The following is a 25,764-nucleotide window of genomic DNA, read 5'->3' on the forward strand; positions in this document are numbered from 1 at the left end:
TTCCGGCCTTATTTCAAGGTATCGGTACCCGTGACGGCGGCCGATAGCATTTGCACAGATTGACAACAGAGGATGTACTACTTTCAAATAGACTTGACAACTGCATGCATGGAACATATAACACGGTAAAAAAAATGTTTTATTGACAGTCAACATTTTAATGTGTATGCATACATTATTTCAAAACTCCCACCAATGAGAGTTCAAGCATATCTACAGCGCACATAAGCAGCGTACACAATGAACACACACCCAACAGTGATTCATGAGTTGTTCCAACATGACAGTGATGAACCTTCAGCTGTGGCTTTAAGAAGCACTCAGGCTCATCTGTGGACTCATCGCCATCAACCAGTCAATGGTCTCCTCCAGAAATCTCATGTTGTAGTGCGATGCGATGTTCCGAAACACTGAGACCTGCTCTGAGAAGTTCTTTGGAGGGAGAGAGAGAGAATATGTAAATACAAATAATAAAAAAACCCACACATATTGGAAGAATTTAATGGAACACATACCATAGCTGGGAAAGTGAGTTCAAAGTCTCCAGCACATTTGCAGTAGAGAGGCATGTTTGCTTCCTTCACCCCTTTACATTTAGTACAAACCTAAACATTAGACACACACATACAAAAAGAGCTCACATACAAGGATGACTGATTGAAACACAATCAGTGACACGATGTTGAAAGAAGACCGTTAACCACCTATTGATTCTCCTTCTCAAGATGTCATATCGATTTCTACATTTTTCTATCCAGAGGGACTTGGAAGTTAAAAGGCCATTAAAGGCCTATGGAGTACCATAAACGCAGTGATACGAAAAGGACCCAATGCCAGTTCAATTCCAGATGCTTTTGTAAATGATGGTAGAAAATTTGAAAATATGCAAGACATTGTAAAAGAGTTGAATACGTACTTTATAAACATTGGTCCGAAATTAGCTTCTACATTGACTATCTCAGGTTCAGAACCCATATGTAATGGGGTTCCCATACATCATAATACCATGTCACTTGATGCAACAAATGAAAATGAAATCATCGATGTGGTGAACAATCTTGCCTCAATTCTCTAAAATATTAGAAAAGCTCTACACAAATAGAATAGATAAATTCATTGATGCACATAATATACTAAACGATAGGCAACACGGATTTCGGAAAAATAGATCACCTGTACTCGCGCTGATGGAACTTATAGAAGAAATTACAGATAATATTGATTAAAAAAAATGATTCTGTCGGAATCTTCATAGACTCAAAGAAAGCCTTCGATACTATGGATCATGAAATACTTCTAAAAAAGATACCAAAATATGGGATCAGAGGTATTGCTTTTAATTGGATAAAGTCCTATTTATCAAATAGGAAACAGTATGTTCAGTTGGGGCAGCACAAGTGCATGTGTGCAAATACAATATGTGGAGTTCCACAGGGATCTGTGCTGGGCCCCAAATTGTTCCTACTTTACATCAATGACCTGTATTTAGTCTCAGAAAAACTCAAGTTTGTCCTATTTGCAGATGATACAACAATATTATGCTCTGGCGAGAATTGCAAAACATTGAGAGAAGAGATCTAAATTGAAATGTGTAAGCTAAAAAACTGGTTTGCCATCAATAAATTGTCTTTAAATATACTAAAAACAAAAAAACGTCACATAAATCCGGAAAGCCGAATTCAAATTGATAATGTCCCGATTGAAAGAGTTTATGAGTACACATTTCTTGGTGTAACTCTCGACCATAAAATATGCTGGAAGCCACATATCTCAAAAGCCAGAACAAAGTTGGCAAAAATTGTGGCCCTAATGAATACATTTAAATACCTCCTTGATAAGAAATCATTGTATACCATATATGGTGCTCTTGTTTGATCTCATTTAATATATTGTGTTGAAGTTTGGGGAAATGTATATAAGAGCAACACAGTCGTTTTGTGTACAATACAAAAGAAAGCAATCAGGATATCATGATCACACAAATGTCTTGTTTCTTCAATCAAACATTTTTAAATTTAGGGATCTAATACAGTTCAAGGCTAATTTATTTATTTTCAAAGTCAAAACAAATATTCTCCCAGAGTGTATAAAAAAATGTTCTGTACAAGAGAAGGAATTTACAACGTGAGAGGAAATATGAACTTGTGTATCATCACCTCTGGAATGGCCTCCAATCTGATATTAAAACTTGTGCCAACTTGAGGCAATTCAAAAAGGTTTATACAAATCACTTTATGCGGAAATATGCAGAGGAACTACATAGCTAATGAGTAAGAGGTGTTTATTTGTATTTTTTATGTTCCTTGCGACAATCATTTGTTTTATTATTATTATTCTTTCCCAATACTGTATTCACAAATAAATCTGTTGAGATTATTTTTTTCTTCTCAATTGTCTTCAATTTTTCTAATATTGTATGATTACAAACGTTTATACTATTTACACAATTTGTCTGAGTTATCTTCAAGTTAAATAACCATAAACAAGTGTCCTGTATTTTGTTTATTTTTAACCTGATGTTACTCAAATAAATGAAAAAAAAAAAAAATAGAACACCTAGCAGCTATTGCTCCCAGTATACAGCAGTAGGTTTTGTCTAGTTTTATTATTGTGGCTATTTTTAACTCACCAGGTCCTGCAATGTGTAGCTCATCAACTTCTTCTGCAGGGCTTCCACCAAAGACATCTCAATGGACTCGGCCTCGTACTGGGTCTGGCAGTTCGAGCAAAACCACTGGGGCACGACGGCGCCGTCCTAAAAAAAATGGAATCAAATAAAAAATGATAGTTGATCCAAGTAAGAAAGAAAGAAAAAAAAAGAAAAAAGAAAAAAGAAAAAAAATTGGTAAGCAGGAGAACCAACTATGAGGTGCCAGGGACATAATTCAGGATTAACTCTCACACTTAGTACTCACTCAGTGCGCGTGAAAGCCCTCGACAAGTGCGCGTGAAAACACTTTCACACGCATTTTCACACTGGCCAAACACTTTTAAACGAATTTGTCAAAAGCTTTCACACACACTCATACACAATATTCAAACACTCTCACACGTATAATTCAGGATTAGCTCTCATGAACTTGTCAAACACGTTCACACACACACACTTTGAGTACTAAGTGTGAGAGTTAATCCTGAATGATGTCGCTCCCGGCACCTCATAGCCTCTTGCTGGCTTACTTGTGCCGCAGACGGGTCTTTGCAGAGGTCGAGGTCACGGCAGAAATTACAGTTGTGGCATATAACTTCGGGCAGTACGTATGAGTTGCAGGGGTCGCGGAAATTTGCTTCTTCCGAGAACTCCCCCACATCCACAAGGCGCAGAAGGTCCCTCTTAAGCTTGTTCACCTGGTTTACAATGTTGGCATCGAGTGAGAGCACCTGAAGAAACAACAAATGATGGAGAAAACGAATCAGCTGATTTAAACGTTGAGGTCACATTTCCTCTTTCCTCGCATTTACCTGACAGACATATTTAACAAACTCCAGAGCTGGGTTGTTAAGTGGCAAGTGTGAGCCTGGCAAGACCGGGAACATTTCCGAGGGCTGGGTCACATTCCTGGTACCAGTCACCTTTTTTTGGATTTTTTGTGTAATAGTAAAAATGTTGTGTGTCAACTCGCTGGACACATACTCCTGGGAGAACGAGATCATTCCTAAAGGAGAGATTTCAAATAGGCAAGATCGAAATATAAGGTCACATCATGACATTTGGCATTGTTTTTTTTTTTTTTAGTAAAGATCATTTTACCGGGAAGAGCGTTCAAATCCCCTACTGCCTGCTGAGAAATCTGGCTGGAGCCTCGTCTCTTGATTGGCGTTGCACCAGGTGCGTTGCGTCTCAACTCTTCTTTCATGCTTTGATAAACTGCTGCAATGTAAGCTGAGGAGAAAGCAGAGGGATGAGAAGTGGTGTATGAATTATGTACTGCAAATATTGCATGGCAGACGAGAGCATCTTTTAGAATGTAAAATTTCACTGCTCACAAAAGTAGGCAGACTTGAACATTCAATGAGATCTGATATAAGAGCTCTATCAAAAATGTGGAATTTACTAATATAATAACTCTCCATTTACGGTATTAAATTGACAAACAATTACCAGATGATAAATTTTATTTGAAAATAACACCCACTGTACTTTGATTATGAACTCACCCGACACCATCATGAGGAAGTAGTTCTGGCAGGAGGCACTTTGCGGCAGATACTGCATGATATTCCAGTTGCTCTCAATCAAGTCCTCCACCTCATCCGTCCCCGTATCTTCCTCACCTTCCTGAGCGTTCGCTTCATCCTCTTCATCCTCACTGCCATCTTCATCTCCCTCCGTGTTTTTCTTTGCTTTGACTCCTTCCTAAGAAACATCCATCCAGAGTGGCAATCAGCTGTCTGTATGGTTAACAGTAAACAGCAATGATAATAAGCAACATTTGAATGACCTCGCCATACAAGACGCTGGATGGAAGTTTGCCTTTCACGCCGCCGTTGTTAACCGGATCCATCCACAGTAGAAACTCCCAACATCGGGAGAAGGAGATGGACAAAGAGTGGAAGATTTCTCTGGAGTGTATGCTGCAAAACACAGTTAGACAGTCTGTAATTGGTTACGATGCATGCGTCCATGCATTTGATATCATAAATACAATGAGACGTTGACCCATAAGGATGATGCAAGAATTAATATTCATTCAAATATCAAACCTATTTGTGATGTATTCCATATATCCAATGGCATCGTCTATCCTCCGCTTTTTAGTGCACAAGATGATCCTGTTGAAATTTCCGTACACCACAGTGGAGCCGAGACGCTTGAACTCTGTAATTAACCTTTCAGCACAATATGTAGTACAGTGTTGAGATCAGCTTGTTAAAAAAAAAAACCTGACTTGCATATTTATATGGAGGACCAAAAATGCCGAAATATATAAATAAATAAAAGTCAACTCATTCACTCACAGCCATTTTCACTGAAGCAACCCTCTTCGCTCCCGGCTGTTTTAATCGATTTCAAAAGATTTTGCAAGGCCCACAGAATATTGTGTTCTATTGCTATAAAAACATGGAACCTACCAAAAGAAAGGTTAGAGTCTCTTCTATTATCAGGGAAAAAAAGTATATTTGATCTGTTTTCGTTATGCAGCAATTAGCATTAGAATATAGCTAAGATTCATAATTATTCACAAATCAGTTAAAAACAGTGGGGGAAAGAGCTTTTTGAAACGTGGCCCTGGTTGATCTCTTATACTCTCCTGCCACCTGCTGGCCGTTTTTGTAATCAGTACCATTGCTTCAAGCATTCTCTTCAGTTCAGAGGTAGCCTTCTGTGTGCTCTAGCAAAAAAACCACAACATTAAAAAAATATATAAATACGTCTTTGGGAGCATGGTAATATGTAAAATAGCAAATGAGTTAAAAAAATATGTAAATTAAAGTGAAAAAACGTCAAAAACTATATTAAAAAAAAGAATAAAATAAAATGTAAAAATAAATACAAAAATAAATATATAAATAAAATTAAATATCAATCAAATACAAATGCACTGTTCTCATATTTATTTATTTCATGCTGCAGACGCTGCCCGTGCCACAGCAAGAGCTGAGAATTCACGCATACAAATCAATGGACCTAACAGGAACTTGTGTGAAGTTGTTGCGTAACTAGACATTCGGGTCGCAAGTTCTGGTGACAGTGGACAAGTTGGTCATCCATTGCTGGAGTTCTCCATTCAAGTCGTTGATACTTCCTTGTTAGCCAACCTGCTTGATGTGAGTGAGAGAACCCTTCCCCTGTCGAAAGGCAATTTGCAACGGCGGAGAGTCCAACCCAAAGCATATTTATTGATTGATATTTAATTATATTTATATATTTATTTTTGCATTTTTTATTTTTATACTATTTTTTGTTTCATTTTTTATTTACTTTATGTATATATGTTTTCTGTTTTTATTTCCATTTATATATATATTTTTATAAAATTTTTCAATTATATCGGTTTTTCTTTTCAACTTGTAATTCATTATTTTTTATGTTGGCAGTTTTGGTCCTCCCTACATTTAAACCATGTAATTGATGCAAGGAATAAAAAGCGGTGCATCACTCACTGCAGAAAGACCTTCTTCATCATGTTGTGCAAGGTGCGGTGCAGAGCGGGATCGTAGAGCAGCGAGCTGGGAGAGTGCAGCCAGCGGTAGAAGTGCATCACCTGGTTGTCTGCATACACGTTGTGGTACTGTGTGATCTCTCGCACCCAGCCCACCACCATGCTCTTCAAGATCCTGCTCATGCAAAACAAATTATTGGAGCAGCGGGCAAAAATAAAAAGAGTGCATGTGTTTTAAATGTTTACCTGAAGGTGTTGGAGCAGAGGGCGGTCTCGTCATAGCTAGCTAGTGCGCTAGCTCCTTGGTTTCCAGACATCATGTCCTCCAAAGACGCCTGTTGGATCACATCAAAGCTAACCCCAAGACTGGCTCCTCCTTCCATGTCATTGACATGCTGCGACTGGAGGATGGTGTTCACGGCCAAGCTCTGCAGGTCGAGCTCCACACACACTGCAAGGTGGAACATTTGGAAATGAGTCTTTGAGATTTATGTCAGGAAGACATTGTGGTCCCTTGTGGTCCTGGTTTATCCATGTGTTGAAGTACCTGTGGAGTAGCAGCCTTGGGCATTGATCTCAACAGAGCCCCGGTCATCACTTTCCATAACCAGGCGGCTGTCATCAGCCTCTTTGCCCCCGAGATCGGGCCTTGCGGTGGGAGACAGCCAAAGCAGGTGGTTGTGTTTCCGCAGATGTCTGGCAAGGAACAAGTCAGAACCAAAAATTGACGCATCCTGGGGTAAGTTTCCCACAGGTAAGTGGTAATACCTGAAATGGGGAGAGAAGACGGACAGATTTTCAGATTTCATCATTGTAAAAAAAGCAGCACAAAAGCAACATTATCAGAGTACAACTTAAAGTAACATCTAAGGGCATCGACTTTGTCATTATGTGAAAATCCATTGAATTGTAATGTAGTGGACTACACAACACATATTGGACAAATAGTATGTTTGACTATACAGTAGAATACAATTAATACTGGTGGCTGTAAATCAAAGAACAGCTCATATGCAGAGTTGGTAAAGCCAGGTCCAGAAAGTAAAAACCCTGCCGCAGTTTGGCTTTAGCCCCTAGTGCTTCTAGCTCCCTGGCAGGTAAACGAGCACCATGGGTGCTAGCTAGCTAGCTAGCTCCCTAGCAGGTGTTGGAAATCATTTCTCTGATTCCTGCGTGTTCAAATAAATTCAAAGTTGAAATCTGTGAACAAGTTTGCCAGCTTTATTTCAGATTCTGAAAGCCACTTGGAGTTACTGCTCAATCATGCAGCTCACCCACAAATGTGTTCTTGCATGCATATATACAGAAAACGTTCCCACCCCCTTCATTGACAAAGAAAGTACCATTTGGTCTATCAGAACATGTGACATTTCCTGTCAAAACAAGTCTACACACCCCCTATCCTTATCTCTTCCTCAAGGATGTGGGCAAACACCTTGCCCCCTCCACCTCCCCGCACCAGGGACCCCCCATAAAACCCCACACAGAGCACAGCCCCCGAGGAAGAGACTGTGCCCCCCCTTTGATCTTGTCCTGTCAGCAGAGTGAAATACAATCAGGCCATCTCCCATTGAGTTCTTTCAGTCCTTAACAGATGTGAGGTAAATTATTGGCTTCCTAGATAAACTATTGAACTCTGTAGCAGCTTCGCACCAGAGATTCCCGCATATCTGCCCTGTAGATTATTCAGATTAAGTCAGACACCTCACTTCCTTAGGGGGAAAAACAGACCACATTCTACTAACATATGGGAACAGTTTTACATATCTAACTAAAATCAAAAACACTTTGAAGAATATATATTGAAACAGAAAAACAATGTTAATAATCCAACATAGGTAAACGAGCACCATGGGAGCTAGCTAACTAGCACTTGAGGCTAAAGCTTACTTTCTAGACCTGGATTTGGCACCTCTGCTCATATGAATAGGAGCTTTCAAGTATTTTAAAAAACAACAACGCTAATAATATGCAATCGCCGACGTATGACTTTTGGACCCCAAGAAGTACGGATGTAGCATTTCCAGTGCATATGCGACCTACCGAGCCATGTCAAAAGCCTGTGAAAGATAGCTGTCCAGGTTGAGATAGTGGCGGATCATGCGCCGGGCACCATGCCGCTGCCAGTCCAGCACATTGTAATTGATCTCATCAATAACATGCACTGGCACGACCGGGAATTCGTCCAGAACTGGCATGCCTGAAGCCAGTCGTCGCAACTCCCAGTTGGATTGCACTGCAATGAGGGTCGGCCCCCGGCGCTCCTCCTAAACAAAGCAAATAAAAGCACATTAGAAGACTCCTAACATAAGTCGTAATATATCATATCAGTGGCTAAAACATTTGTTCTTACCTTGTAGCTCAGAAGCGTGCGTTGCAGTGCACGGTAGATAGCCTTCACGTCATTTTCAGCCCGGACCTCAAAATTGTGTTTTTCTGGAGGCAAAAGGTCCTCTGTCGTTTTTTCCAACAGGGCAGTGCGCTCAGCAGTGTAGACGTTACTGAGGTTTGGCATCTGGTTGCTTCGCACCTGCATAGGAGAGGAAAGAAAAAGACAGGGGGCGAACGCACTCTTGAATACAAGGCAGTCATGTATGAACTTTACAACACTTTTACAGTACAACTGAAGAGATGGTAGCAAAAACAATATTGCAGTGCATATTTCTTACAGTGTCCAGAACAAAGATGTTGGCTTTGCGCTGAGAAGGTATGAAAAGGCCAAACAGGGCCTTGTGACCCTGACTGTGATGGTAAAAATACATGTGGCGAACACTCCCTGGAAGGAAAAAAAAAAAACACGACAAATAGAACATGAACAGACTCTGTTGGACAATCAATTGTAAATCATGCAAGCACAGTATGCTGATATCGTGCTCATACCTGGCTCCAGGTAGCTGAACTGGGCCAGAGACCTCATATCCAGATTCTCCAGATCAAAAGTGTCTGCCTCCCTGCCGGCCAGATCCCTCCCAATGCGCTTATTAACCATACACACACATCCGAGTTGCACTAGTGCACGAAACAGCAGCGGCACCTGAAAGGTGGATGATCAAAATGCGCAATTGTTTTATCATTTCATGGTGACCTCTATTTAAAAGTGCCCGCATTAGACACACCTGCACAACAGTAACAGACAAGAGTATTAATTTAACTAGAGAATGCAATTTCTGGAGAGGCTGAATGAAAAATTGTGGAATTATTTGGAATGATACTGAACTATGTGGAATTACAGTACAGGCCAAAAGTTTGGACACACCCTCTCATGCAATGCATTTTTTTATTTACATTGTAGATAATCACTGAAGGCATCAAAACTATGAATGAACACACGTGGAGTTATGTACTTAAAAAAAAAGGTGAAATAACTGAAAACATGTTTTATATTCTAGTTTCTTCAAAATGGTCACACTTTGCTGCGATAATTTTTTTTGCACACTCTTTTGAGCATCAAGAGTAGTCACCTGAAATGGTTTTCCAACAGTATTGAAGGAGTTCCCAGAGGTGAGAATGCAAAGCAGTAATCAAAGCAAAGGGTAGCTATTTTGAAGAAACTAGAATCTAAAACATGTTTTAAGTTATTTCACCTTTTTTTTTTGTTAAGTACATAAATAACTCCACGTGTTCATTTTTAGGATTTATACCTTCAGTGAGAATCTACAATGTAAATAGTAATGAGAATAAAGCAATTGTCACATTGAATGATGTGTGTCTAAACTATTGGCCCGTACTGTATATTGAATGATATGGAATGATACACAATGACTTGAAATGAGTTGAACATGTTCAAGTTGGAATGGTTTGAATCTGTGAAAAATGTAGAAATTAGACGAGGAAAACAAAAACAAAAAATCTAAATTTTGGCATTTCATTTTGTAATTTTGAAAAAATTATCTGTTGGGATAAAACTGAACAATTTAAAGTTGGAACAGTATTAACCGATCAAAACATAAAAATTAAAGAAAAATAATAAAAATAAAAGCTGAGTTTTTGGCTTTTATTTTGAAGAAGGAAAAAGCCGTTGGAATAAGATAAACAAGAAATTATAGGAAAAAATAATTTTTTAGCTTTTATTTTGAACATTTTGAAATTTTTGGAATGGCAAAGCCCTGAATAGGAAGAATTTTTGGAGTGTGTCAAAATTGGAATTGTGTGATTCAGTGAATGAATGTAGAAATAGAGGTGAATAATGTAGAATTACTGAATAATTTTTTTTGAAAAAAAATAAGTGAAAATTACTCTGAAAATTTTGAAAAACCCTTCAAAAGGTGAACTGAAATATCCGAAAGTTTTTAATTTCAAATGGAAATGTGTATTGTTGAATGAATGGTGAATTTTTGGTTGAAAAATATTGAACTATAGGGGAAACCGAGAATTTTTGGAATGGGAAAAATTTGAGCACACCTGCCGTGAATTTTATTTTTAAGGAATAAAATAATACAAAAAAGTGTGAGGAATAAAATAGCGCAATGATAATAATGTTTTGTTTTGTTGCTTTTCGCCTTTTAATTGATAGGACAGCTGACAAATTGACAGGAAATGGAGGAGAGAGAGAGAGGGAATGACCTGCAGGAAAGGACCGCACAGTTTGCGAAATCGAACCGGGGTCGCCTGCTCCGAGGAAGAGCCTTTACACATGGTGCGGGTGCTCAACACACTGAGCTAGCCATCGCCCAATAATAATAAAGTTCAAGGTGTAGAACAAAATATGTATAAAAGGCCTCAGCCATCACATATGTGCAATATACAGTATGTTTATTATTGTGACTAAAGTTGTCAGTGGTGTTTGTATGCTACCTGTGTTTCATAGACCCCTTCAATGTCTGGGGCCGAGAGGTCAGCGTTGATCTGGTTAATGTGCTCCTGGTACATGTCCTCAGGCACACAGTACTCGTAGAGGTAGTACACCATGTTGGAGCGAGGGAGCATGCGATTCACCTAATGCAACACAAACAAATTGCTTAAAATAAAACAACAATAAAATATAAAAAAACAGTTTGCTCGCTGATGACCTTTTTGTATGTTAGCCCCTCCTCCTGCTTTGGGACTTTTTGGTTGACATAGAAGATGCGAGGAATGTTGAGCTTCATGCAGTGGAGGTCATTTCCAATCACAGCCCATAACCTGTAAAGACCGGGGTGGCTGGTTTCTGCAATCTGCAAAGTATCAGACGCATTGCTTTAATCATCCTTTTACTCCATGGATAAAGAGAGCGGGATATAAAAGAAGGGTGGTGTTGCTGGGGTCATTTATGCCCACCTGTACAATTTGCCAGGGCATGTCCAGGATGCTGCGAGCCGTTTTGCGGAGGAAACTTCCCAGGCCTGTGGTGGGGCCATCCCTGATCACTCCTCCGCCTACAGGCTGGGCTTCTCCATCCAACAGTCTTCTCTTTTTCTTTCTCTCCTTCCTCTGCCTCGTCTGCAGCTCCCACTTCTTCTTATGGTAACGCAACCACACAAGACACTGCTCCTGCAGGAATACAGAATTGAAAGGAGTCATTTTACGCTAATATCAAAGCAAGTTTCATCCGGATGAATGGCATTTCACGTGACATCTTAACCAGTTGCCTACCTTGGTCTTGCCCATTGGTGGCGGCGGCCCCAAAACCTCTCTCCACGATTGGGTAAGCTCCAGATCCTGAGACTCCACCTGGCTGCCCTCACCCTGAGAAGCTCTCTTCCTCTTGGTGCTGATGAGGATGGCCGGCTGCAGAGGCTTGGCTGGCTTCCCAAAGTCCTCCAAATCGGGAACTGCTTGGCCCTCCAGGAGCTGTTGAGCCACCTGAAGAAAAATCAGGTATAATAATAATAATAATAATAATAATAATAATAGAGGGACTTGAAACGATGCAATACAGGCTGGCTGTAAACTTCGGATCATGGAAAAGTTCATGATTCAATGTTAAATGTTGATGTGTTTTAAATTTAATTATACTGTTAAGTCAGGATGTTCGATTTTTTTCAGACCGATACCAATACGGATAGTCACCGATACCACTAGTATTTTTGGTACAGAAATTTCCCCCCTTAAAAAAACAACAACAGATCATTTGAAAGGATCTTTGTGCAGTTTGTCACAGTTTGACGCAAAGCGTAACTGCAGCATCTGTGTCAGGCTCATTCATGGTGCGCGTGTGAGTACGAGCACCATCTTAAAGTGACAGCCACACAGTTGACGAACATACTTTTTTTTCCTAATCAAAGAACGGAACGTGATCTTTAATTTGGTATGCACCTTGTGACTGCACACAATATTCAGTTTGAATTGAAAGATGAGTTAAAATGCTCAAAATCGGCTGGCACGGTCCGGGTTGTTTTTTTGGATAACGTGTGGCAGTAAAAGAGTTAAAATATCGGCACTCGCGCCTCTTGTACTTTTACTATCAGGAATGAGAAATTAGAAATAAGAATAGAAAATTGACATTAATTTCATTCAATTTTAAACAAAAATGCTATAAACTTATTGGGATATATAAGGTATTCTTTAAAATGATCTGTCATTTTACCACTAGTGGTATTAGTATTTGGTGGTATCGAACAACCCTAATTTTCTGATTGAAATCTGGGTTAAATTTATGAATCATGAATGAAATTATCCTTAATGATTCCTTGCCCAACCTACCTTTCTCTTGCCTTCGCTGGTGAACAGCTCGCTGATTTTCTTTTGCTTGTAGATATCATTTTTCTCAAGAAGTTTCTTGTGAAGCCAGTCGGGATGTCTGACTCGAGGGACTGGATTCTTCACCTGAACATCAAAACAAGTTCAAACCCACATCATAATCAAAACCCTTGGCCGTTACCAAAGTATTAAAAAATTCTGGATTTGACTAATCACTAGCTCACGAATCACTGATAGTGCGTTTGTTTTTCAAAAGTACCTGTTGAAGAGCGGCAGGAATGGTGATAATTTTCTGGATTGCGCTCCCCAGCCTCTCAATGTAGTAATTCCAATCAAGGATCTGTGACGAGAACAAGAAAGAAAATCTGATGCAAAAAAAGAAAAAAAAATCCATAAATTGCAAGTTATCTTTTTCTAAATCCTTACTGAGCGGATGTCAAAGTCATGCAGGCTGGGCATCTTCAGCCATTTACGCAGAAAATGTTTAGTCACGCTTGGCTCAGCTTGGAAGATGGCCAAAGGAATAGCTCTGACGAGGGAGACATGAAGGAACCGGTGAAGTCTTTATTCGTTTTTTTCAGCCTACCGTAATAAATACAGCACTGATGAGCTCCATGAAGCGTTTGCCCCACCTCTCGGTGATAGGAGCTCCTTCTGGTTTTCGTGAGATGACGTAACGACAGCTAAGACCGGCATCTTTCACCATTTGGTCTCCCAGGAACTCTGCCAGTCTCTTAGCTGTGCTGATGGAAGTGGACTTTTGCTCTCCGTAGTCCTCCAACCTTTTAGACATGGAGCGATTCTCTGATACCAGGTCAAACAGCTCAGCATCCGGCATGTTGGCAGCCTGGAAGACCAATGAAATAACACTCTCAACATAAGGTTTTATTTAACTCGTTTACTGCCATTGACGGTTATAAACGTCCAAAAATCCTTTAAATTATTTCTATTAGTTTAACATTTTTTTCTACATTTGTTAACAAGAGTATAAAAACCTGGAATTTTTTTATTGTACATTTAGAACAGATATGAAATTTGTGATTAATCTTGAGTTAACTATTGAAGTCATGCGATTAATTAAGATAAAAAAATTTAATCGCCTGACGCCCCTAATTTTTAACATAATTAATCGCATGTCTTCACTAGTTAACTCACGATTAATCACAAATTTTATATCTGTTCTAAATGTACAGTAAAAAAAATCTAGGTTTTCATACTCTTGTTAACAAAAGTGGGGAAAAATGTTAAACTCATAGAAATAGTTCAAATGAATTTTTGACATTTATAGTTGTCAATGGCAGTGAATGAGTTAAAGGGGAAGTCAACCTTGAACATTTCTTGACAATAATATGTTATATATGACCTCACTTGTCTAAACATGACATTATGATAAATACTACATGTGTGGAATCTGAGTTATGCCGCAAAAAACAGCCGTGTTTATCCATCTCGGGGGGCGGCCATTTTGCCACATGCTGTCAACTTAAGATGACATCACAGTTAGTCAGGGCTCAGGCAACAACCAATCACAGCTCACCTGTTTTCTGAAGCTGAGCTGTGATAGGTTGTTACCCGAGCAACCGGGATGTCATTTTCACTCGACAGCAAGTGGCAAAATGGCTGCCTTCTGATATTGATATAAAACTGCAGGATTTTGCTGCTTAACTCATATTCCAATAACGCAATATTAACCAAGAATACCGTATTTAGGCTAGTGGGGCTGCATAGAACATCTTGTCAAGAAATTTTGAGGGAGTTGACTTCCCCTTTAAACAAGTGCCAAGATGATTTGACCTTGCTGTACAGCACATCCAGCCAATAGTCAGCCACTTTGGCGACAGAAGCGTAGACCTCCTCCAGGGTGGTACCTTTGAGGAAAGCTTCAAACACGGAAGACTGGAAGATCTTAATAAGTTGCAGCTCCCCTCTTCTCTTCACTTCAAAACCTTTCAGCTCAGCCAGAGAGCCGTCTTCATTGAATACAGCGTACCTAAAACAAAAGGTCATTGATCTTATAAGAAAAAAAATAGAAATGATTAAATATTTATACTGTTAATATACACTTTCTGGTCACATCATCAAGCACAAGAACAAAACTTTTCCCTTTAAAAAGATAACGCTTAGTTTTGATCGAAACTGCCAGAAAGGTATTCATTTAACGAGACACTGATTACGCTGGTCTGCATCACACGTCCAATTACATAAAACATGGGGGCATATAGAGGAAAAACGAACGAGATATTTGGATTAAAATGTTGTTGGCTACTTTGCTTGCCGCCAGACCAGAGCTATTGTCCTTTGCAGTGGTATAGAACTAATTACTACTGAGATCTGCTTATATTTTGGCTATGAAGTGATGTGAGAGGAACAGTAGAATGTGGAAAAAAATCCTTGATAAATAAACAATCTTTATTATAAATCAATCAAATTAATTAAAAAAAATATATATATGAGGGGCAATGTAATTACTCCAATGTCACACTCACCGAAAAGTAAATTGCCTACATGGAATAAATCTACCGTAAAAGTTTCTGTCTGCTTGTTTTACGGTAAATGGTACCTCATTTAGATGCGTTTCCACGAGGGGTGTTAGGGAAAAAAAATCGACTCAGCAATATATCGCGATATTACAGCGCGCAATTCTCGAATCGATTCGATATGCGGCCGAATCAATTTTTAAACATCAATTTTTTATGGGAATATTCAACAAAACGTCTTATTTAGGGTTAGGATCCACACATTAAGCATGAAAGAATGTTATATTAATGGAACATTAAGCCTTAATATTTTTATTTCAGTGCTGTTCAAACATGAAACAGACTGCAACCTGTTTGTTAAATGCAGTGGCTCAGTTATAAGCCTGAAATTTCAGATAAATACATTTTCATACAAATCTTACAGTGTACATGTACAAGTTTATTGATTAGTATTTTCTATATTTGAGTAAAAAAAATAATAAATCGCAATAATCAATTTATAGATTCTCATCGGGATTAATCGGTATTGAATCGAATTGTGACCTATGAATTGTGATACAAATCGAATCACCAGGTACGAGGCAATTCACACCCCTAGTTTTCATCTTGCAAGGCCCTCAAAGCGCTTTACATTCGACTACTCTTTCACCTACTGATGACGCAGCATCAAGAGCAACTGGGGGTTCGGTATCTTGCTCAAGGATACTTCGACGTGGTCACAATGGCATGGGATCGAACCCGCAACCTATGGGTTGTGAGACGATCACTCTGCCACGCCGCCGCTAGCAAGGAAAGCTATTTGTTAGGATACAGGCAATCATTCTTTAGTTGTTTTGTAATTGCCAAATATTTCGGGGGCAATCTTGAACTGAAAAACATTTCAAGAGAACATGTGTTTGGCCTATGTAAGGGCGGCCATCTTGGCCAATTGATTAGGTACGCCCAGGATTCTCGCCACTCCGCTCGCCCAGGGCGGCGGCCATCTTGGCCAATTGATTAGGTACGCCAAGGACTCTTTCTCCCCCTCACCCACCTGGGTCGGCGGCCATCTTGGCCATTTGACTACTACTAAAATTACAACAACTACAAGTACTACTACTACTACCACGAGTACAAGTACTACATGTGTCTTTCCACCTTGCAAGAGTCAGTAGGCCCATTCAAAAATTTCTGCGGAAACTTTTCTAGTTGGTGTCGGACCGCTATTAGCAGGAAATAGTGTATTTGTCCAAACCTTTTCTTTAACTTCTTCCCTTCTTCCTTCGAAGCAGGCAGAATCATGGCCAGATACGGCCCGTCCACTTCAAAGAAGATGCTGTTCTCTGCCCTGATATCGTACGTGAGCGACGCGGGGTCGATCAGCTCGTGATACTGCTCGTTGGTGAAGCCCTCCTTAACCAGGATGTTCAACATGGCACCAGGGTAGGAGACGGTCACCTTGGGCTTCTTCTCGTTACTCGTCTTCACGACAAAATTCTCCGGGAAAGTGTTTGGAAGGACGCACCAGATACCATCAGTATCCAACTCAAGTGGCCTCCTAAGTCACAGGAAAGTTGAGAAGAAACAGATTTTGCCTGTGAAAATCAATTCACGCATCTATTATTGCTTTTTCTATATGTTACTCACCCTATTTGTTCAATGAGCTCTCTCGCCCGAGTGATGATATTGGCACCAGTGTAGCACACAATGCCGGCCATCTCCATTGAGTACCAGCGAGCCCTAGCGGACACACGGCGCAGCAGTTTAGCTAGCAATAATCAATTTGTACAGGATTTAGTCTGGAAAAACAGAGTTAACTCGTACCCTTTTCTCATGACATAGCCGTAAAAGGAGTTTAGGATACACTTGTGAGCCAGCTGAAGAGACTCATACAGGATCTCCATGTTCTTGCAGCGCTTGACCTCAGCAGCGTCTCCGCTGTCCTGCGCTGCGGACAGTTTCTTTTTCCACACCTTCACCATGATGTAAAAGAAGAAAGCAATTTTGTGTTACCATGAGGAGTTGATTGACCAATCAAACTAACAAGTGCCCCAGCCCTTAAAGAAGGAAGGCCAGATTTATTTTTACTTTTTCCGAAAAGCACACTGCAAAAACTGAATTCTTAAGTAAGATATAATGTTTTTTAATTTAACCTAAAATGTACTTATTTTGCTTTGATAAGTTATTTTTTTACTTAAAATAAAATTGTCAGACAAGATCATTCTGCTTATTTTAAGATACTTAATTACTCAAGTAACTTATTTGATCTAGCAGTTAACAGCCGGTTTTAAGTACTGTGAGGCTTAAAACAAGCATTTTACACATATTAACATGGCTAACCAACATCAAAGGCCCTGAACTGGGGTTTCATAAGTTGAATTTTCTTATTTTAAGATTTTGCATAATTTAATATTAAGGTGAATGGAAACAACAATCAAAAAACAAAAGTGCAATATAGCTCTTTATAGTTAGCATTTATTTTCTTCAGTTCAAGTGGTTCGTTTCGTTATATTTACTAAGCTAATTTTTCCTCTTTGCGGTAAATGCATTTCCAGCTCAGTGGTCTAGAGGTAGACCGTCTGCCCTCAGGCTGGGAAGTTGTGGGTTCAATCCCTGGGTGGGTCATACCAAAGACTTTGAAAATGGGACCCGTTACCTCCCTGCTTGACACTCAGGCTGAGTGAGCCAACTCTAAATGAATACGTATGTATTTTAAGAAAATATTCAATATGACTCATTTTTAGTCTAAAAAATTATTTTCAAGACCGCTGCGGTTGATATGGGCCTAGTATTATTTTCTTAAATCTTACATGTAAATTTAAGTAAAATGTTCTTGTTCCGTTGGCAGATAATTTTGCTTATTTGTAAGTACCGGTAATCATTTTCTTATTTTCCCATCTTTTTTTCCCTTCAATTTTCCACTCTCCTTTTTGCAGTGTACCTTGTGCAGCCCTTTAAACTCATATCGCCGATCCCTGAAAGCTCGAACAGTATCTACATAGAAGGAGTTTTCTCTCTGACAGATGGTGGTGACTCGCTCCTCCAGCTTGGTGACATGCGTCTTCTTATAGGCCTTCTTGCAGTAGTCTGGCACAAAGACAACAAGCGTCAAGACTGCCTTTGACATAAAGATGATCCCCCCCAAATAAAAGGATACCTGCAAGACGTTTTTTCTCATGCTTAGCCTGTTCCTCCCTGTTGAGTGTGTGGAAGGCCCGAGGTGGACCATTAGGGAAGAAGGGAGGGAACTTCTCAGACTCGAGTTGCTGTTGGATGCGGTGGAACTCACTACGGCTGGCGGGCACTGCGCGAGAGGAGGAGAAGAGGATGTGACATTCTTTTGACATTTACTTCCCGATTAAATGCAAATGTCTTAAAAACATAAGACGTGGGACAAACTTACTGATTTGCCCTCTCCAGTGCCAAGCCATCCTCCTTTGACAAGTGGCGCCTGGTTTATTGAAGTCACAGGCGGCACAAGTGGCTTCGTCCACCATTGCAGACGGCTGGATGGGAATAATAGAAATTATCTCTCCTGTAGTCCCGATGAGATAAATTCATCTTTTGTTAAACCTGTAGACGGTTGGTGAGGATGATGTTGGGGTACATTGCTCCAACATCAAGATGGTATATGAGGGGACACTCGATCCTGTTTGGAACCTCTTTCAGGGAAGTCAGCTTCTTTTTGATATCGGCACAGACCTGTTAAAAAAAAAGAAAAAAGGTGTCATTTACTTGATAAAGTAGAATCGGTATTGAGCCAGAAAACAAGGAAGGTTAAGAAAATCGTCATACTTCATTAAAGTTGGTGACTTGCTCCAGTGGGATTTTTTCCTCTTCCTCAATGGCGTGACGCATCGTTTGCTCAACTCTTTGGCATAGTAAGTCAAAAGCAGCTGGATTCTGTCAACAAATCAATTACCATTCAAAATCAATATAAGGCAGTGATTCCCAACCATTGTATTTAAAGGTGCCGTGAGAGATCAGCGGGAAATTACGCAGTTTCACTTAACCAATAACACTAGAGAACAATTTGAATCAATTCGGTTGAATCAAATTTTTATGCGGATTAAAAGTAAAATTGGCACGCTCATTCCAAAATGGCAGCCATCTTTTTTCTAGCATGTCAAGTTTTTTCTCCACATTTTATCCCCAATATAAGCAAAATTCCACTGATTAGCTGTAGTAAGAGCTGATTACGATCAGACTCATCTGTGGCAGCTTGTTTGCGCTCCTAATAGGTCAGTACGATCAATGTCTGCAAAAAGAAAGCTAGCATAGAAGGAATTAAGAGGAGTGCTAGCTTTTCTCTTAGCATTGTAACCATGGACATAATAAGTTCCATTTTGTTTTATGCTGTTTTTTTCTCTCCAAAGATTGGAACTAGTCCATACATTACTTAGTTTTTTTTTTTTTTTTTTTTTTAGCTCAGAAACTTGTCATGTTAGAAAAAATTTGAAATCAGTTTTGGACCCCCCCCCCTTTTTTTTTTTTAAGCCATGAGACGTAATTTAACAAATATTGTGTTCCACAATGTAATGGATGTATCTTTATTCATCTACCGGTAAGAATTACAGCAACATACTGAGAACAATTAAATTCCTCTTGGTGGCACAAGGTACAATTAACCTGTGTATCCACCTATTGCTATTCATACAGCAGAATAAATATGGTTTTGTGAGTAATGCTAATCGAATCAAAATATATCAGTCAATCAAAAAAATCAATGTAAATTTGTGAGTAAATGAGACAAGATCATCATTCTTTTTTCTTTTTAGATTTTTCCAATACAAATACAGTATGTGCATGAGCTCAATGAGTGGAAAACACGGATACTGTATAAGCAAACATACACCAAATTGGATATTGTGTTACCATTTTGAAACGACAGGGGATGTCACTTCTAAACACTCCGGATTCCAGCGCCTCCACGTGGCCGCCCACGTAAGTCTCAGAATCCAAGACGTGGCCGTCGTCTGTCAGCTTGTTGAAGACTTGCTCCTGCTTGTTGGGGAAGACGATGTTGGCGTGGAAGGCCTGCACCATGAGCAAAGCTTCGCATAGAGTACCAGAGCCTTTACGCAGCACCTGAATAAAGAGGAGCACACAAGTAGTGTCGAACAGGCGCGCGCCACTTTCATAGTACTGTAAACAAACCTCATCGGGCTCCATAGGGATGATGGTGCAGAGAGCAAAGATGAAGGGGTGAACATACTTCATGTAGAGGTAGTATGTGGCCACAGCATCTGACACGGAGTAGGTGGCTAATGTCTGGCAAAAATGCAAAAAAATAAATAACAGAATGAAATTGCTTTTGCTACAATTTTTTTTTAACAAAACATAGAAATCATACTTGTGGTTTCTCCGTTGCCATGCGGCACATTTCCTCCGGGTCCAATTCCACAGGATCATAGCTCAGTTTAGCCTTTGCTGCGGCCTTCAGATTTTGGCTTCCCACTGGCAGGTAACTGTCTCTCTTAACCCACCTGGTGCAAAAGAGAACAACACTTCAAAAACAAAAATCCATCCTTCCATTTAATGTAAGATACAGTATATTGGATTATTGCTGTAAATGCATTTGGGGGGAAAACAGCCAACATTATACTAGAAATGACAAGTCTTTAAAGAGGGAGTCAAGCCAAAAAGTTTATTTACAATAATATGTTCTATGTGCAGAATTCTGATTAATAACGTGTTTGTGAAAAATCAATTAAGCAGCAAAATCCACCTGTTTTGATCCATTTCAGGGGGCGGCCATTTTGCCAATTCGTGTCGACTGAAAATGACATCACAGTTGCTCAGGGCTCAGGTAACGACCAATCACGGCTCACCTGTTATCTGAGTTTTGTCATGTGACATTTGCAAACTGGGCTGTGATTGGTTGTTACCTGAGCAAGTGGCAAAATGGCCGCCTCTTGAAATGGATAAAAACAGGTGGATTTTGCTGTTTAATTAATATTCCACAAATGTAAATCACTTTAGACAAGTGGGGATGTGTAGAACATATTACTGTAAAGAAAATTATATAATATATATAAAATACCAAAGTAAAAAATATATATATTTTCTCTAAAACACTGCAACACTAAATAATGTCAGAGAAAATACTGAATATCACACGTCACTTAATATTTATCTAATTTTAATAACTTCCCACACTCTTTTTCTGATATTTTTTTCTAAATACTTTTAGAAGCTGGAATCTGATGCATCAGTGTCAAACCTAAAAGAGTCCATGTGGATGGCCTGACTCGACTTGTACTCTCCCTGGCTGTCCTTCTGGAACCCAATCTCCCTGTGCATGCTCAGTCCATGCACAGAAGCTCGAGTCTCGACAAAAGGCCTGTAGAATTGCAGCAAAGTCAGAAAAGATGTTGACAACATTTATGTGAGATGACTAAATAAATACAGGCGCATAAAAAGAAAAAAAAAACCTCACCAATCAAAAAAGTCGCCGTTGTAGGTGACAAAGATGTTGGGCTTTGTCTCTTGAATGTGGTCAAAGAACCTCTTAATAAGTGCTACCTATGGTCATAAATGACATTATTACAATGCTGTTCCATTACAGCCTGAGCTAAATCTAGTATGTCATCTGTACCTCATCATCTTCATTGAAAACAATGAAAGGACCTTCATATTCAGGTTTGGGTGTGAACTCAAAGTCTTCGATGTTTTCGGAGACAATCTCTCTGTTTGTGATTAGAAACCCCTGCAGGGAAGCAAAAATCAAGTTCCAATGACACAAGCAATACGTAAGCACAATGCAAAAAGCAGAGGCATGAAACCCACCTGTCCGTCGATCATATATGAGATCATCATAATCTGGTCAGTCTCTGCATCTGGGAACTTTAGTGGAAGTTTGGTGGTCTCTATGTCAAAAGCCAAAACGACGGGGTCCTTACGAGTAAGAAAGAAAGGTCAATTATGAGATGTCAATGCAAAAGATGAGACATTAAACTTCAACAAGAAAATCGTCATACTGGTCTTTCGACAAGATCATCCCTGCGAACAATCTCTGGTGGGTAAGCACTGCCTCTGAATCGAACGTTGTACCAGTGAGCCTGAGAAATTAAAAATAAATCAATAAATAAAAAGTGAATGCTAGTGGAACAACACATACTGGCCCCCCTGGCATATTTTCTCCCTAGTGGTAATTTGTATTCACCGCATGGATCTTTAGGTCAATGGAGACGCGCACGTGGTAGGGCACATCATACTCCCTCATGTCCACGATGTTGTCTAATTGGTCAGAGATACTCTTGGAGAGCGCATCTTCCTCTGCCGAAGTCACGTTCCCGCCTGACAGAGCACTGCAAACGTCGAAAACATTAGGCTACAGCCAAACAAGAAAAAAATATATATCAAAAGGGTGAGCAGCAATCTTTTGAATGCTGCTACTGCTATTAAGTACTGAGCTGAACTACACAAACTGCAACCAAGCAATTGCATGTAAAATAGGGGTGTCAGGCGATTCAATTCAAAAGAATCGCATAACTTCAATAGTTAACTCACAATTAATCACAAATTTTATATAAAGTTCGAAATGTACAATAAAATATTTTTTCCCTAAGTTTTCATACTCTTGTTAACATAAATGTGGGGGGAAAAAAGTTAAACTATATAGAAATATAGCTGCATCTTTTAGTCATTGATACAGTATTTTCATAATCAATCATTAATAAAATTGAGTTAAAATGATGTACTTTACTGTAAAAAACGAGTATGATATTGATTTGTGTTGAGGTCATTTTTTTATGCCGCTAGATGGCATAATTGCATTTGTAAGACGTTGGTGACAGCTCAGTGCATTTTTTTTCATATTAAGAGCCATCTAATCTTTAACATGAAGTAACTTGAGAAATTCTGCACATTTTTAAAAAGGTAAAATGCAACTTGACCTTCAAAATTTCCACAAGTCTCGACACGAGTCTCCACAAATATATGCATTATTATTAAATGTATTTCTGCTCAGATTTGCCATGGATGTGTCTGCTGCATTGCCACTACAGGCTTTCCAAGTAAGGGGCTGTCATTAATTCAAAAAAATTAGTGGCGTTAAAGGAACTTTAAATTAACGCACTAATTTTGACACCCCTTAATGTAAATAAAAAGACACAAATGAAAACATCTTTTAAACAAAACCTTACCTTGATAACATTGACGTGTAGACGTCATTAGACTGCTCTCTTTCTCTGTTTTTGCGCACCGCCGGGGAAATCTCTCGCTTGACCTTGATGAGGTCGTCCACCGTGTTGAACGACAGCTTAATGTAGCCTCTCTTTAGTCCAACCAGGTGATTGGGCTGAGTGGCAAAAGAGAAGAATGTGAGGGGCAAGCCAGCTGTCACTACTCCTTGTAAACACTAAAAATGATTCTCACCAGATCCAGATCCTCTTTTGCGACAATTTCAAGCTTGGACACTTTGCCTTGGAACTTTCTTGACAAATATGAGATGACTTCTCTTTCACAGTTCTGCAACAAAATGGCAAGTGTTCTTATAGGCGCTTATTTTGGCATCTGACAAGATGCTAATTCAATGGTCCTGTTTACCTTTTTTGTGGCAATATAAAAATAAGGCTTGAAAGGGAGTGCAACCTACAGATAGAGCACATATTAGATTCCATGCTTCACATTCAGAATGATGTCATATTTAATAAAAATTTCCCCAACACACCTTAAACCTGCTTCCATCCTCCTGGATAAAATAATAGTCCACAACACTGATCATTCTCTTGTCTTCATCCAGGATCTCAGCCTGGAAATACAAGGAGGTAAACATTTAGAATATTTTGTAATGACAGAAAAGGCAAACATGGTGAGTGAGTTTTAACCTACAGGATGCATGTTGATCAACCAGCCAGTTTTCTCTCCTGGTTCATTCATCCTGTCAAAGCCGAATCGACTGTCCATCTCATCCGTGAACTGGCTGCGCTCCAGCCTCTTGAGGGCCGACATCGAGGAGCCATCGTCCCTGGTTTAAATACAATGCCCTCCATCACTCATCCATTTAAAGGGGAAGTCAACCCACCCAAAAAAAGTATTTAGTATTTTCTATGCAGCTAGTTTAAACACACTATTCTGATTATTATTATATTTGTGAGATACAAATTAAGCAGAAAAAGCCACCCGTTTTTGTCCATTTCTGTGGGCAGCCATTTTGCCAAATGACATCACAGAGCAAAATTATCCTGTATACGGGAGTAACTGTCTGATCAAACAAGTAAACGGCTAAGGGTTATCCCGATTGTTTTAGAAACCGGAATTTTGACCTTTAACTCTAATATTGACTTTATGTACAGTACTATAAATGTAGTCACAATTGCCTAGGCCTAGGTAACGACCAATAACAGCTCAGCTTGATAACGTCACATGTCCAAACTCATAAACCTGAGGAGCTGTGATTGGTCGATACCTGAGCCATGGGCAACTGTGATGTCATTTTCAGACAGTAAGTAGCAAATTGGCAGTCTCCTGAGATGGATAAAAAACGGGTGGATTTAAGATTTTGCTGCTTAATTCATATTCCACAAACGCAATATTAATCCGTGTTTAGAAAAGTGGGGCCACATACAACAGATTATTGTAAAGCCAATTTTTGAGTTCACCTCCACTGGAAAGTCATTTAACTTTAAGTCATATAATAAATATGCGCCATTTCACTTTCATGCAGACTCGTTGTGGATAATAGATGCGGAACTACTTACTGGTTCTCCTGCTCTCCACTTTTACCCCGGTCCGATTTGAATCTTCCACTATTTTGCAACACCATTTTGTGTGGTGGGCTGACCACAGGCCAGTAAGAGTAGTTACCAGCTCTGATTTGGTGTTATTTCTGTGACAGATTCGGCATCTGCTAATATTTTCGAGCTATTTCAAACCTGCGTCGTTGTTCGTCTGACAGTGACAAACCTTGTGTTTTCTTAGTTTGGCGCGTTCTTACAGTTCCCGCGAGATCACCGCCGCGAATACTTCTCACAAAGATCGTATATTTTCAACACAGTCACTTTTGCAACAGATACTCAAAATTTCACATAGGACTTTTTGTTTATTTTATTTTTTTATTTTATATTGCACATTTGTTATGAATCTTTCAATATAATTAATTTATTATAAATTTTTTATTTGATAAAAAGCTAAAATATGCGTATCACTATGTAAAATAGTTTCATTTATTTTAACGAATGTATTTATTTTAATTTACTACATTTAACTAAATAGTTACTGAATGAGACAAAAATAAATGATTATATTAATACAAAGATATGACAGCAATTTAAAAAAATACAAATTTAAATTGAGGCACATATTTTTGCTGTTTAGATAATTCTTTGAACTGTACTCTGATATCAATATTCTATTCTTCCTGACAATAACCTCGTTATTTCGTTAAAGTACGACGATACTCGCGAAGATAAAGGCATCGATAACCACAACGATCTGTGAGTAAGTTTCCGTTTGGGTGTGGGAGGAGCTTAACCTTCCATACACATGTTTACTACAGTGGGGGGAGGGGAGTTGCACTGGGCAGTGACTGTCACCATACTGCAGGTAGGCGCAGCTTGACGCACGGTTCAGACAGTTCAATA

General features: G+C 39.3%; 1 protein-coding gene across 1 annotated transcript; it reads right to left on the minus strand.

Moving 5' to 3' along the window:
• Positions 1–136: 136 nt before the first annotated feature.
• pole (polymerase (DNA directed), epsilon) lies at positions 137–25,092 on the minus strand. The gene is made up of 48 exons (XM_086076648.1): positions 24,883–25,092; positions 24,014–24,149; positions 23,853–23,933; positions 23,729–23,773; positions 23,558–23,650; positions 23,326–23,480; positions 22,344–22,488; positions 22,159–22,239; positions 21,968–22,075; positions 21,777–21,887; positions 21,618–21,703; positions 21,402–21,521; positions 20,532–20,664; positions 20,336–20,449; positions 20,054–20,266; positions 18,974–19,081; positions 18,752–18,880; positions 18,582–18,684; positions 18,336–18,482; positions 18,120–18,265; positions 17,003–17,151; positions 16,826–16,918; positions 16,434–16,736; positions 14,517–14,712; positions 13,355–13,569; positions 13,149–13,251; positions 12,982–13,062; positions 12,726–12,848; positions 11,676–11,885; positions 11,361–11,573; positions 11,114–11,257; positions 10,899–11,039; positions 8,985–9,138; positions 8,774–8,880; positions 8,458–8,634; positions 8,148–8,371; positions 6,652–6,872; positions 6,351–6,555; positions 6,106–6,279; positions 4,705–4,830; positions 4,443–4,575; positions 4,159–4,357; positions 3,752–3,883; positions 3,463–3,656; positions 3,181–3,381; positions 2,630–2,755; positions 516–605; positions 137–432 (listed from the first exon to the last, which is right to left on the minus strand). Exons 1-48 carry the CDS (start codon positions 24,945–24,947, stop codon positions 310–312), a joined length of 6,876 nt encoding a protein of 2,291 aa, XP_085932774.1. The 5' UTR covers positions 24,948–25,092; the 3' UTR covers positions 137–309.
• Positions 25,093–25,764: the final 672 nt, after the last annotated feature.

This window comes from Leptonotus elevatus, chromosome 5 (assembly GCF_054856555.1).
Source record: "Leptonotus elevatus isolate MCC_2025b chromosome 5, RoL_Lele_1.0, whole genome shotgun sequence".
Classification (NCBI taxonomy): Eukaryota; Metazoa; Chordata; class Actinopteri; order Syngnathiformes; family Syngnathidae; genus Leptonotus; species Leptonotus elevatus.

What these genes read in the sequence shown, in the direction of transcription:
- pole (XM_086076648.1), bottom strand. Translation starts at nt 24,947, where the DNA reads ATGGTGTTGCAAAATAGTGGAAGATTCAAATCGGACCGGGGTAAAAGT. An exon ending in CATATATGATCGACGGACAG is followed by an intron (nt 21,888 to 21,967) that starts GTGGGTTTCATG and finishes GCTTCCCTGCAG; the next exon opens with GGGTTTCTAATCACAAACAG. An exon ending in ATGAAGAAGGTCTTTCTGCA is followed by an intron (nt 4,831 to 6,105) that starts GTGAGTGATGCA and finishes TTGTGCTGAAAG; the next exon opens with GTTAATTACAGAGTTCAAGC.